Raw genomic sequence first — 11,982 nt, forward strand, 5'->3', positions numbered from 1 at the left:
ATGGCTACTAGTCTGAAGGCTGCGCTAAGCTTTTCGCTTCTGTGGCGAGGTCCCTAATTTGGGCCCCAGGGAGGCAGCAAACTTCCCTGAAAAGAGGGTCTGGTCGGCAAACGGGTGTTTTCGTCAGCCATCAAGGACCATAACTTGCCGTTGTTCCTTCTCAGCACTGGCCTTAATGCAGGTTTTGTTGTGAGGATGCTATTGTACGTGATGCCATACATCACCAGCTGCTGGGAAAATATACGTGGATTGAGGCCAGCTCAGATTCCTTGCACCCTTCAAAATCTGAAGGCGATATTTGGTCTTTTAAATGCCAAAATGCTGGGCCAAGCCGGTATAAACCTCCCCGTTAGTCCGTTCGTTGGCAGGGGTGAGCAAGCTGGCACTTGCCTATTCACAGAGTAGTTTGTAGCAATAAAATGTTTTCAAGGCTGCCAGTGCGGGGATTACTTTCTCCCTTGTCAGGCAGGCAGGTTCAGCCTGGCTTTCCCCCTTTCCCATGGCACAGTGCGCCTGGAGGAGTGGTGCCATCTTGAGAGCTGTAGATTTTGTACAAAACCCGATGAAATTTCCCAGACCGTGGCGTGTTACGGCAGAACAGGCAACTTCAGCTCTTTCGGCTCTTTTGCCTAATGACTTTTATGATCATTTGTTTTATTAAACTGTCTCATGGCTGAAATTCTCACACACAATTTCTTGGTCTTGTATCACGTATTTCTAAAAGAGCCATAATTAGTTTTGCTGGCTCATTAAGAGGGGTCCGAGTCTGTGGTTTTTCTATGGATTTAGCTGTCATTCCTTCTCTTTATAATTTGTTAGGGTGTTGGCACTCAAAGTTTTATTGCAGTGCAGCTCCTTATGCAAGATGCTCTGCTGCAAAGTCTTTTTAATTCAGACAGCTTAGAAAATGCTGTTTGGCAGCCCCAAGGAGGGAGGTGATAACTTCTTTTCCTTTAAGAAAAAAAGGGTGAGCTAATTTGCAGGAAGTTGGTTGAGAAGATGGTCTTGTGCAGTGATCTGCTGGGTTGTGTTTCAGGGAACCAGCCTGTGCTGCAGTGTGTTTTGTGCTGGCCAAGCGGGGCAGAGGAGTTGGTTTGGATTTAGACTAGGTGAGAGCAGCAGTGCTTCTGAATCCTCAAGGCTCTGCCTGCCTCTGCGTTTCTGTGTGTGCACACATATGGAGAATACGGCTTACCAAAACCCAAGGTTTCCTGGGTCTGGTATATTTTTGCTTCCGAGAACATGGGCAAATTGCTTAGTTTGTCATTCAGTCAGTTACTGACGTGTGACCACACACGTGGGCTTACCGGAACCGCGCCAGAAATTCCAGGTTCGTGCTTGTTCCAGCAGAATGGAACAGGATGGATCGCTGTCCTTTTTGCTGCTGCTAGTAGGCTGGAAGCAGCAGGATAAACCCTCTAGAAGAGGCTCAGAAGGGAAATATCTGTAACAGGTCTCTGTCCTTTCGTTCTGAGTGATTGGTTTATGTGAGCAGCTGTTCTCAGCAGCAGCACTGAAAATTGAGACTCGCTGCTGCACACTGTGAGCAGCAGGCGTCTGGAATCCTCCTTGCCCAAGTTGATGTGTGTTTGAAGACAATAACCAGAAGCAGGAGCCATGAGGAAGCAGCAGGAGGAGCAGTGGAGCGGTAACCAGACACAAACTTGCTTTAGGGGGACAGCTTTGCTCTCTCCTGGACAAGTGTCCAGCTATTCTTTGCTCATGCCTGGTTTTCCAGGTGTCAGTTACCAGTGTGGTCAGGGTCACTGTGTTATTCAAGCACGAATAATTTGAATAATGTGAATAACACAACTCAACCTTTTAAAACTGGTAAGAATCCCGTTCTCCCAGCTACCTCGACTGTCAGGGACAGACTGCTGCAAGCTCCTGCAATTTGCAGTTGTACCTTGGGGCTTCAGCAGCGCAGCTTTTAGTTGTCATTGTGCTCATGTGTAGTGGAGAGCTAATGCAGAGGGATTTTTGCCCTGTGCGTGAGGTTACCCAACTTCATAGCAGTCTCTGACAATACGGTATTGTTACAGGGGCGTAAGTGATTACTGTAAATGAAACATTGGGCATTGTTACACTAAACATCCTGTTAAGGGTCAAAGGAAATGTCTGTCATGTGCAAATCCAATTGAAATTGTAAGGGCTTCATCAGAGGCTTGTTCTGAACTAATTCTAAGGGGGGAAAAAACCCAAGAAAGAGCAGTACTCTTAAAGGCTAAACCAGAAGAGCCTGTTGGTGCAAGGCAGGGGCTGGAGATGCTCCCAGGATGTTGTATATGTTATATCTTAGCAGTAAAATCCCATTGTAAAGCTGAAAACCAAACTTTGTGAGAAGGAGCTTTGTGTTCTGCATGTCCTGTCAGGGGGTCCAATAGGTAAGTCAGCATACTAAAACCAGTATGTAGACATCTGATGGAAAAAGCTGTCCTGCAGTACCTTGCTTGTTAATTAAATATTTTACCTGATTATTCTGCTGCTGTGTAGGTTGCAGTGGTATTCTGTGCTGTTACATATACATAACCACACCTCCCTGTGATGTTACCGGAGTTATTTGCAAAGCACATTTGAAGTAACTTGTGAGTGCAGACCCCAGAGTAGACCAACTGCATATTTAACACCACTGCTGTAAAGGGTCTTTTCCTTCGAAGTGCACACAGTACAGACCACGTTGCCTCCAAGGGAACCCGTTGCCAAAGAAAAAGAAACAGGAATTGCTAGAAGAGACCTGAATAGCAAAAAGCACAGGAGCTTTGAGCGACTTGGAAGCTGTTGCAGTTGCATCTGCTAATATAAATTCCAAATAGCTGTTGGAAAGTGGTGTTGAAAGAGGGGTAGTGGTAGCATAACCCCATGGCTAGTGCCAAGAAATAGCAGAACCAAGGGTGTGAGCGTGGTGTGGCGTGTTAGTCTCTGGGGGTGCCAGCGAGCAGCAGGGCAAACAGCATGACACATACGTGAAGTTACCGGCTTTCTGTCTTCAGGTGACCACGTAGATCCTAGTGGGACGATGGAAATGCTCTCTCCGTTTCCAGTCAGGTGCCAGTTGTCTCTGTAAGCTCCGGCTGTGCGCATACTGTGCATCCCCAGCTTATGGTAAACTGCCCGGTTGTGCATAGCTCTACCCGGTAATACCTGCAGACGTAACCTGTTGCGGTTAAAATTGTACTGCTGCTGTAGAAGTGCTGCTCAGTGTGCAGGTACCCTACCAGCTGTGGGCCGGGATAGGCCCAGTGCCATGAGGTGTCGTATTTAAACGAATACTAACCGGACTGTTGACGCTGGAACCCAGCTTGTGGTGCAGCGAGCCCTGGAGGTGAAGGATGTTGCACACCAAGCGCATACCTGATCTGCCACAAAGCTGCACAGTCCAAACGCCCAGGAGCTGCTCCTGCCTGCGATCCCTCCGACAACGCCACAGGAGTTCTGAACTTGGCTTTGCATCCTGTCGTTCTTGCCTTAATAGCCATTTTATCCGTTGTGCAAGCAGCATTGGCTATAAAATGAAACGCTCGGCAACCGAGTAGCGGCAGCACGTCAGGATGAAGAGCTGCGCGCTGCCCTCGGATGGGTGCAGGCTGCCATGAGGCAACTGAAAGGGTGAACACCTCTGAGAAAATCCATTACTCTGTCCTGGTGAGAATCCTTGAGCCACAGGAGGGGTTGCAGCATCCTCGCTGGGCTCCTGAGCGATAGCTTGGAGTCAGTGGACTGTCCGAAAGGGAAATTGCAGCCTTGTAACTCAGTGTGTATGGTACTAGCACTACTAGGAAGGCAGCCGAGGCTTGTAAGGCAGCATCTGACCCTGTTTTGGAGCTCCCTGGGGCACTGTTTTGAGCTTGTTTTGCCATAAAAGCAATTATCTAACAACCCCGTGGCCACTGGCTGGCTGGTTTTACTTTTGCTGAACTTTGTGTAATTGCAGGGGGTAACCATAAGGGTACTACACATAGTAAAGGTAGCCCTAACTGCAATACACATAGTAACAGTTCCCATACAGCTAGGGTTACAGAGGAAATGGCTGTAATGTGTAACCTACAAGTTACAGATAGGGGTACCCTGTGTCGCATGAATCCCTGCTGGCAGCCAGCACAGTGATACCGTGCAGGGCAGTACAGGGCTGGTGTGGCAGCGGGGACGTCGGAGATGGGCACACCGGGGGCGTTGCAGAGGAGCCACAGGTATGAGTGGGCATAGAACGGGGCACAGGCTGAGCCCGGAGCCCCCCAGGCTGTGCCAACCTGCAGCCAAAGGGATGCAGACCTCGGAGCTGGGCAGAAATGGGTTTAGAGGTCACAGGGAGCATGTCCAGTGCGTGTTGAACATGCCCCGTGTGGTAATTTGGGGTGTAACGTGGAGTGACAGTCCAGTGAGGAGAAAGAAACGCCCAGTGCGTGTCCAAAATGTAAGAAAATCAGCCCCAGGATGGATCCTAGAGGGAAGTGGGAGAAACTATCATCACCATAGTCCTTCCAGCAAAGGAGCCGAGTTGCCAACACCCTTCTTTTCTATGTTGTCCTCTTTTTCTCTTTTTTTTCTGTACTAATGAGATCTGAACTAACAGTAATTGCTCAGCTGTGAAGATTCCATTTACACTAGAAATAGTGTTGAGCTTATGAGATGATTTCCTTTTGTCCATTAGAACATTCAGAGTACAGTGCAGTACTAAGGTTGCTTTTTTAATCATGTATCCTACACAGACGATGACAGCAACAGCATTTTAACCTTTTTGTGACTTCTTTGGTGGTGTTTATCTGCCACGGAGCTGTTTGGTTCATACCGAGCAATGGTAGCTTGGAATGCTAGTGTTGGTGTTACCAAGGTACTTTTTCTGAGCAAGTTGATCTAAAGCTGGTTATTTTTACTTGCTTCAGATTCTGTTAGGGTTACCATGGGCTGTAACCTAAATCCTCATGCTAGAGTAATTGCATGCTTTGGATGTAAACATTTAAGCCTTCTAAACGGGCTCCTATATGTTATGTTAAAGTTTATGCCAATTTGAATATTTTAAATGGAGCAGTTGTTTTCACTGGAAAACCTGAAAGTGTAAGGGAAACAGAGGATGTTTGCAGATCTTAAGGGCAAAGCTGTTAAAGGGAGAATCAACATCCAAGCCTGATACGAGGCCCAGGAAACAGATGTAGTAAAACCAGCAGGCTGAGAGGATTAGTGTTTGCCAAGTGCCTGCTCCACGGTGAAGCTGTAAGTTGTCGCTTCACCATCGCCAGGCCGGTGATGTTATAAATTAGATCCCTGCACCGCGGCCTGAGGCAGGAGCACGGCTGCTGTGCAAGTGTCTGTGATGGGTTTCTGCATGTTTCTCTCCCCTCCAGGTTCTCAGCTCCCTTGGGTACCACGTGGTCACGTTTGATTATCGAGGTATGTGGGCTTCTCTTATTATGAAACGCTTTTTAAATGTCTCCAGAAGCAACAAGGAAGTTGCTCTTTGGGTTTGGATCTCAGGGGAGGAGTTGTGTTATAAACACTTGTTGCTGGCTAATTAGATGTGGTTATTGCTTCTTTTTTACCTCATGGCTAGCCAAAGAGCTTCCAGAAATTTCTTTCCAGTGGCTTGCTGTGTAGCACTGCTTCCTGATGTCCAGCCCAGTGGACTCTGGCTCCTGTCTGCCCTCATGCACAGGGGTCCTTGAGGAGCTAAGGAGCAGAGGCTGACCCAGGCACGTACGCTGCTACAGCGTCCAGTTACAGCATCCTCCAGGTGTGTACCTGGAAACTAGTAAGCCTGCCTAGATGCAGTCTGTTGGGTATGATTTGATTGACTTTCCTGAGGCCACACAGGGAACTGCACTTGCACCTCTTTTTAAAAGCTGATAGGTGAGCTAAGACAGGGAGTAAGTGATTTGCCAACAATTGGTAACACCCTTGGCAGAAGCCGTGACCATTTCCCAGCTCTGTGCCGCCAGCGGTCAGGCATGTGTTGCTCTTTTTTTCCCTTCTTAGTATTTAAGCCGTGGTTGCAGCGTAACGCCACTGGAGACACAGGAAAGAAATTAATCCGTTGCATTTTTATCAAGAGACATCTGGGAGGGGTTTATTTGTAGGAGCTTGCCCTGTTTTTCAGTCCTGCTAGCAGCTGCTTCTCTGTCTGCTTACTAGGTATTGGAAGGGATGTGGGATGCTTGCTGCTTAGCATAAGATGTGTTGATATGCTGCAATAGGGACAGAGCCAAAACAATCAGGAGCATGGAAAATTGCTTGAGGGCACTGGTGAAACAGCACGGGGAAAGCAACAGCTTTGTGACACGTGCTTGGGGTTTTGACCCTAAGCATCCAGTTCTTGTGCTGCTAGAGACTCCACTTACAAATTGGTTACGTGCGTGCAAAAGCAGGTAGGGTTTGGGAGCTGAGCTGTTGCAGATGGGTAGGGTGCAAGAACGACAGTGTTTGAGACCCAGCTCTTGTTTTTGTTGTTGTCTGAACCCACGAAAGCTCCTTGGCAGCCAGCAGTTACCCCAGTGAAATGACTGCGGATCAGTCAGGGCTTTCAGCCCCAAACTGCAGAGGTGCACAGTGCAGTAAGCAAACTGTCCGCGTCCCAGGTCCCTCCGCTGGCGGCTGGGCTGCGCGGCCAGAGCTGGCTGCCTTTGCTGATGTGTGATTTGTGTTGCAGGCTGGGGCGATTCAGTAGGCAGCCCGTCAGAGAGGGGAATGACCTATGACGCCCTTCACGTCTTCGACTGGATAAAAGCAAGAAGTGGAGACAACCCTGTCTATATATGGGGACACTCCCTGGGCACGGGGTAAGCATGCGATCTCAGAGGGACTTAGCAGCTTCTGAAAACCCTCAAACACTGACCTTGGATGAAGGTGCTGCTGTTTTCCGTAATCCCCAGGCTGGGTTGGCTTGGAGTCCGTGGCGTAATTGCTGCAGAGTAGCTTCCTCTTTGCACTCTACAGAGTGAGAAGGGCTACAGTGAATGACTGTGCAGGAATTGATCTCGAACCTTCATTGCCCAGAGGGTTACACTGGGAAAAAAGACACTTAGGATAATGTAATGCAGATTGACCAAGGGGAGCCAGAGTGGGACTGCAGTGACCTCTTCCTGTGGTGATCCTATGCCTGCATGCCCTTCAGAGCAGAAGTGGGACACTGAAAGCGTGTCACGGACCAGCTGCGCCTGCACGGGACCTGCCCGTACCGAATGCTTTCTCCTGCCCTGGCAAACGTGCCGTGTGTGACCAGTACTGGTGCAGATGCCCGCGTGACTGCGCTGCTGGCCACCTGTGACCTTCACGTGGTCAGGCCTGGCACGGGGAAGCGCAGCGTCGAGCGCCTTCGCCCGTGTGTTTTTAACTTTCTGTTCCTGCTCCTTCCCTTCCCTTTGCTGTCGGGAGGTGGGTCGTGTTCAGAAGCAGGCGGCATGTGCTGTTACTCCCTTGATGTGCAGAGGGCAGACGGGGGTTACTTTTGAGCTGGGCTGTGTGCGGGTTTATCCGTTTGAGACCGCAGCAGCTTGCCTTGCTGTCTGACTGCTGTGTTGCTGGGACAGGGAGGTGTTTCAGGATGGTGCCTCTTCGTTGCTGTGATACTGAACGTCCCGCATTGAGAGATGGAAAAGGCTTTTCCTTTGGCTCTTCCACTAAATTTTTGCGACGTTCAGCATCCCTTTCTGGGTTAGAGCGTGCCTGTGACATTTCCCAATGCCCTGCAGTCTGAGTGGCCTGAGCCTGTCGTTCCCAACAGAGTTCCCTGGTGACCGTAGCCAGCCTGGAGTTGGAGGTTTTTGAAATAGGCTGCGCTTGGAGGATGCAGCAACTGTGGAAATATCCCTGTCCCATTAAGGAGATGCACAGGGGAGACCTTGCTGCTTTCTGGCCCGGCTATGGAAACTCCTCGCGGTGTCACCCTGGGGCCCTGTGCTCCAGCAGCCCATACCCAACTCTGCCCATACCCTTGCATGTCCCAGTTTCTTTCTCAGCCCTTATGGTGTGGGGGAAGAGGCTGTGTCACACAGCTGCAGGTGTGCTGGGAGCCTGAGAGCACCTTGAAGGAGGTCCTTCCAGGTGGCCGCACAGTGTGCTGCTTCCTCGGGCTCATTCACCTGCCTGAATGCGGGCGCCTGATGCCATTTGGGACAGTTGGATATGGGAGACGTGTGGGAACCCAAGTCGTCGAGGGCTGGCTGCCCAGATCCCAGACTGTGCGAGGGGCTGACGTTACGGTGGTGGAGTTGTACCCTGCCACCTACTATCCCTAAAACCTGTGCTTTGGGAGGGCCTGCGCCAGATTAAACCCTCGTCGTTCTTTTTTCCAGGGTTGCAACGAATCTAGTGAGACGCCTCTGCGAGAGAGGTAAGTCTGGTGGGTGGATGCTCTTCCCACTCAGCCTGGCTCCTGCTGGCATCCCAGACATCTGCATGTTTGCTGTTGTGACAAGGCTGTCCTTGGCACGCTGTGGTGGCAGCAGCTCATGAGGCAGACCCTGACCTTGCTGGGTGTCTGCACCCCTGTGTTTCAGCACGTCACCTTTGGCATTTCAGAAACACCCCCAGATGCCCTGATCCTGGAATCTCCGTTCACCAACATACGGGAGGAGGCGCGGAGTCACCCCTTTTCTGTGGCAAGTACACAGTGGCTCTCACACTAGTGGCATGTGGCTGCGTGCTTAGAAATGAACCTTTGGAAGGGATGTAGCTGAGCTAACTGGGTGGCTGTGGGGCAGTGGCAATGTTTATAAGCATCAGGGGTAAAGAGCTGCGCCTAAGGCAGATCCTGGGAATACCAATGCAGTAAGCAGTACCGGAGCCATTGGTGGGCCCGCTTAAAGAAAACAGCGACTGGGATCAGGAAGGGCAGTAAATGTAGTGAGGGGAAGACAGGCTCCGCTCCCAGCAGCGGACAGCCCGTTCTTCTGGAATTATAACTTCCCTGTCGCAGGAGGCTATTCTGTAGGCTGCGAGCGAAGCGATGGCAAAGCTGGTCCCTGCCCCCTCCACGTGGCCCCTCTGCACGTGCTGGTTTCCTGGGTGAGCTCACTGACGTGGCCATCTCTTCCATCCGGCCTGGCTGCGAGTCGGCTCTGAACTCGGCGGGTGGGTGTCGGATGTGGCTGGACTGGTGGGGAGCCCTGGAATAAAGCTCTGTTCGGGGAAGACTGTTGCCAGCAGCAACAAGATACCTAGAGATCTTGACCCTACAAGCACCCGGAGAGCCTGCTCCTGAGCAGGCCGATAAGATGGGCCTCAGGCAGTAGAGGAGAAACAGTGCTGGTGGGAACGTGGGCCATCTCACTGCAGAGAGTGCAGCCAGCAGCTGAGGGATGTTACTGGGGTGGCAGCGGCCTGCCCCGTTACCTATTTGTATAACCGTCCCGCTGGTGCCTGCCACTAACGCCAATTTTTCCTCTCAGATATACAGATACTTCCCTGGGTTTGACTGGTTCTTCCTTGACCCTATCACGACAAGTGGAATCAAGTTTGCAAATGACGAGAAGTGAGTGCCCTCTTTGGTGGGGTTTCAGCCGTGGCAAGCAGCAAGGAGAATAGCCATCGGATTTCACCCTCTGCTCTTTGCTTTTGTTGGAGCTTTGTACTTGCTGAAGGGATTTTGGGTACTCTCGCGGCCCTGGGTGCAACACAGCTTTGCACTGTGGAGCTCTTATCTTTTTCAGTTGTTCTTGGTAAGGACAGACGCAGCAGAGCACAGGCACTACTCGGGGAGACGCCAAGTAGTCCGTGTGATTTATACTCTTCACGTATGCGTTACACGTTAAACAGCAGCACTGGGACATTGAAGGTTTGGGAAGAGTTCCCAGCATTTGCCTAACCCCCCTGCCTGGAATAACATGTCTGAGCCTTTCATCCAAGGGCCTGAGTATCTGTGAGCTTGGTTTCTGGTACTGACACCAAACCAGACCATGGGGGATGGTGTTTTGCAGCGAGGGATGTCACTTTTCTCTGGTCTGAGCAGCAAATAAATTTTTCCAAGGACACCTTTCACTAGTAAATTTTCTGTGGATCAAATGAATGGTGCCCAGATAATTGCGTTTTCAAGATCTGACCTGCAGTTAACGACCCACAGGATGTGTTTGTTACTGTGGTTTCCCTGAAAAATCCAAGTGTGGTGGTGTTAGAGACGGGGTGTGGTTTCCCTGAAAAATCCAAGTGTGGTGGTGTTAGAGACGGGGTTGCTCTGAGCCCTTGTGACGCTGTCGTCTCTCTTACAGCGTGAAATACATTTCCTGCTCCCTGCTCATCCTTCATGCCGAGGATGACCCGGTGGTACCGTTTCATCTAGGAAAGAAGGTACGTGTGTGGCTTTGCACACTGCCCTTGTGGGAGGAACTGGTGTGGATAGAACGACATCCCAGCCAGGCAAAAAGTCAGCAGTGGGAAGGTGTGTGTGGAGATGTGCAGCCCGTTCTGTGGGGTTGGAAGCGGCAAACCATTAGTGAAACGGAGCTAGAGCTGGCAAAGCTGGTCAAGCCAGGGTCCATATCCCACTCCTGGGAGGGGTGCGGGTTTGGCAGGGGTGGCTGGTTTGGAGTGACACGTGTCCCTTACCTGCTTTCCCTTTGGATTCAGCTTTACAACATTGCTGCGACGTCACGGAGTTTCCGAGACTACAAGGTGCAGTTTGTTCCGTTCCACACAGACCTCGGCTACCGGCACAAGTACATCTACAGGAGTCCAGAGCTACCTCGAATACTGCGGTAACAGCCCAGCCTCCCAGGGCTCCTCTGGCTTGGGCAGGGGGCGGGCTGGTGCCTGGGGCTGTGGGGCACACCGTGACTTGTGTCCAGGCACCAGAGAGACGTGTAGCAGGCGTCTGTAGCGGGCAACTCTTCTGTGAAACCCCCTTTGGTCTCCAGAGACTCTGGGACTGGCTTAGCACAGAGCTCTCCACCTCCCTGCAGAGCAGGTTTTGGGAAGGGGAAGCACAGAAAACGGGGAGCACTCTGGCTCACCTTTGCCAGGATGCTCTGGGGGCCTGAGAGCGGCTACTTCTGCTGGTGTCTTCTAACGGAGGCCACGGATGAGCAAGAGCAAAGCCCAGTGCTGTTCCCTGCAGCTGCGAGCGCTCGCGTCCTGGGGCCTGCCCGGGGAATAGGAAGACCCACAGGCTGCAGGATATACCAGAGTGTAGGGGAGCTGAGTGTCACTGCTGTGTCGTTTCCTTTCCTAGGGAATTCCTGGGAAAATCTGAACATGAGCAGCATCACTGAAGACTGGCTGCTTGGCAGCACAGAGATTTTCCTTCCTTCCTTCCTCTCTCTCCTTTTCCTCCCCCCTCCCTGCGGGTCAGTCTGCCATTCTTCCATCCCTGGCACCAGAGGAGGTCAGGGATTCCCACTCCAGCCCTGATGTGTACCATTGGCAACTCCAGCTCCCGGCATCAGCATCTGTGGTGGTAGAAGAAAGAAGTTGTTGGCTTCCTTTTCTGACATGGATGGAGGGGTGAAAACGGACCAGGAGCCAGTACCAAGCCGTGAAAAACGTAAGCACAACGCAGCCTGCCCAATCCGGCGCGGTACTGCTGAGGACAGACATTCCCAGGACACGCGTGGCGTGCCCAAGGGCGTTCCTTTCACTTTCAAACATTGCTGCTGGGTTTGGATCATGTAGAGACTCATTTGTAGGCAAAAGGCTTTTGCTGTGTCTCCATACCACAGGTGTCTTTGCTTGAGTCTGAGGTGTTCTCTTTCTGGGAAACACGTGTTTTGCCTTCCCTTTTGGCTAAGCGGCTGCAATTCCAAATACACGGAAGAGCCGGGTGGTGAGGGGTGTTTTTCTTTCACTCTTCAGTCACAGTGTGCCCCAGACCTTGGGCTGAATGCACACATTTGGAAATAAAATGAAAGATGACTTTCTTGGCTCTTCCTTTCCAAACGTTACTTAATGGAAGAGGTTAGTGCCCTTTTCCCTCTTCTGTTCCTGCTCCCTTCCCTGCTGTCCTCGGCGGAGCAGCTCCCCTTCTTCACGCGCGCTTCCTGTTTAGGACTGAAGTGGATTGAT

General features: G+C 51.2%; 1 protein-coding gene across 1 annotated transcript in view; it reads left to right on the top strand.

Annotated features, from left to right (window-relative positions):
- ABHD12 (abhydrolase domain containing 12) overlaps nucleotides 1-11,701 on the top strand; it is a gene marked incomplete at its 5' end in the record, with an annotated part of 22,534 nt that extends 10,833 nt beyond the window's left edge. The window contains 8 exons of the mRNA XM_010156998.1: nucleotides 5,340-5,385; nucleotides 6,638-6,767; nucleotides 8,283-8,320; nucleotides 8,509-8,588; nucleotides 9,378-9,460; nucleotides 10,194-10,272; nucleotides 10,552-10,679; nucleotides 11,153-11,701. Coding sequence (XP_010155300.1) covers nucleotides 5,340-5,385; nucleotides 6,638-6,767; nucleotides 8,283-8,320; nucleotides 8,509-8,588; nucleotides 9,378-9,460; nucleotides 10,194-10,272; nucleotides 10,552-10,679; nucleotides 11,153-11,192 — 624 coding nt within the window. The remainder of the gene's footprint in view (nucleotides 1-5,339; nucleotides 5,386-6,637; nucleotides 6,768-8,282; nucleotides 8,321-8,508; nucleotides 8,589-9,377; nucleotides 9,461-10,193; nucleotides 10,273-10,551; nucleotides 10,680-11,152) is intronic.
- Nucleotides 11,702-11,982: the final 281 nt, after the last annotated feature.

The sequence above is a fragment of the Eurypyga helias genome, unplaced genomic scaffold (assembly GCF_000690775.1).
Source record: "Eurypyga helias isolate BGI_N326 unplaced genomic scaffold, ASM69077v1 scaffold7518, whole genome shotgun sequence".
NCBI lineage: Eukaryota > Metazoa > Chordata > Aves > Eurypygiformes > Eurypygidae > Eurypyga > Eurypyga helias.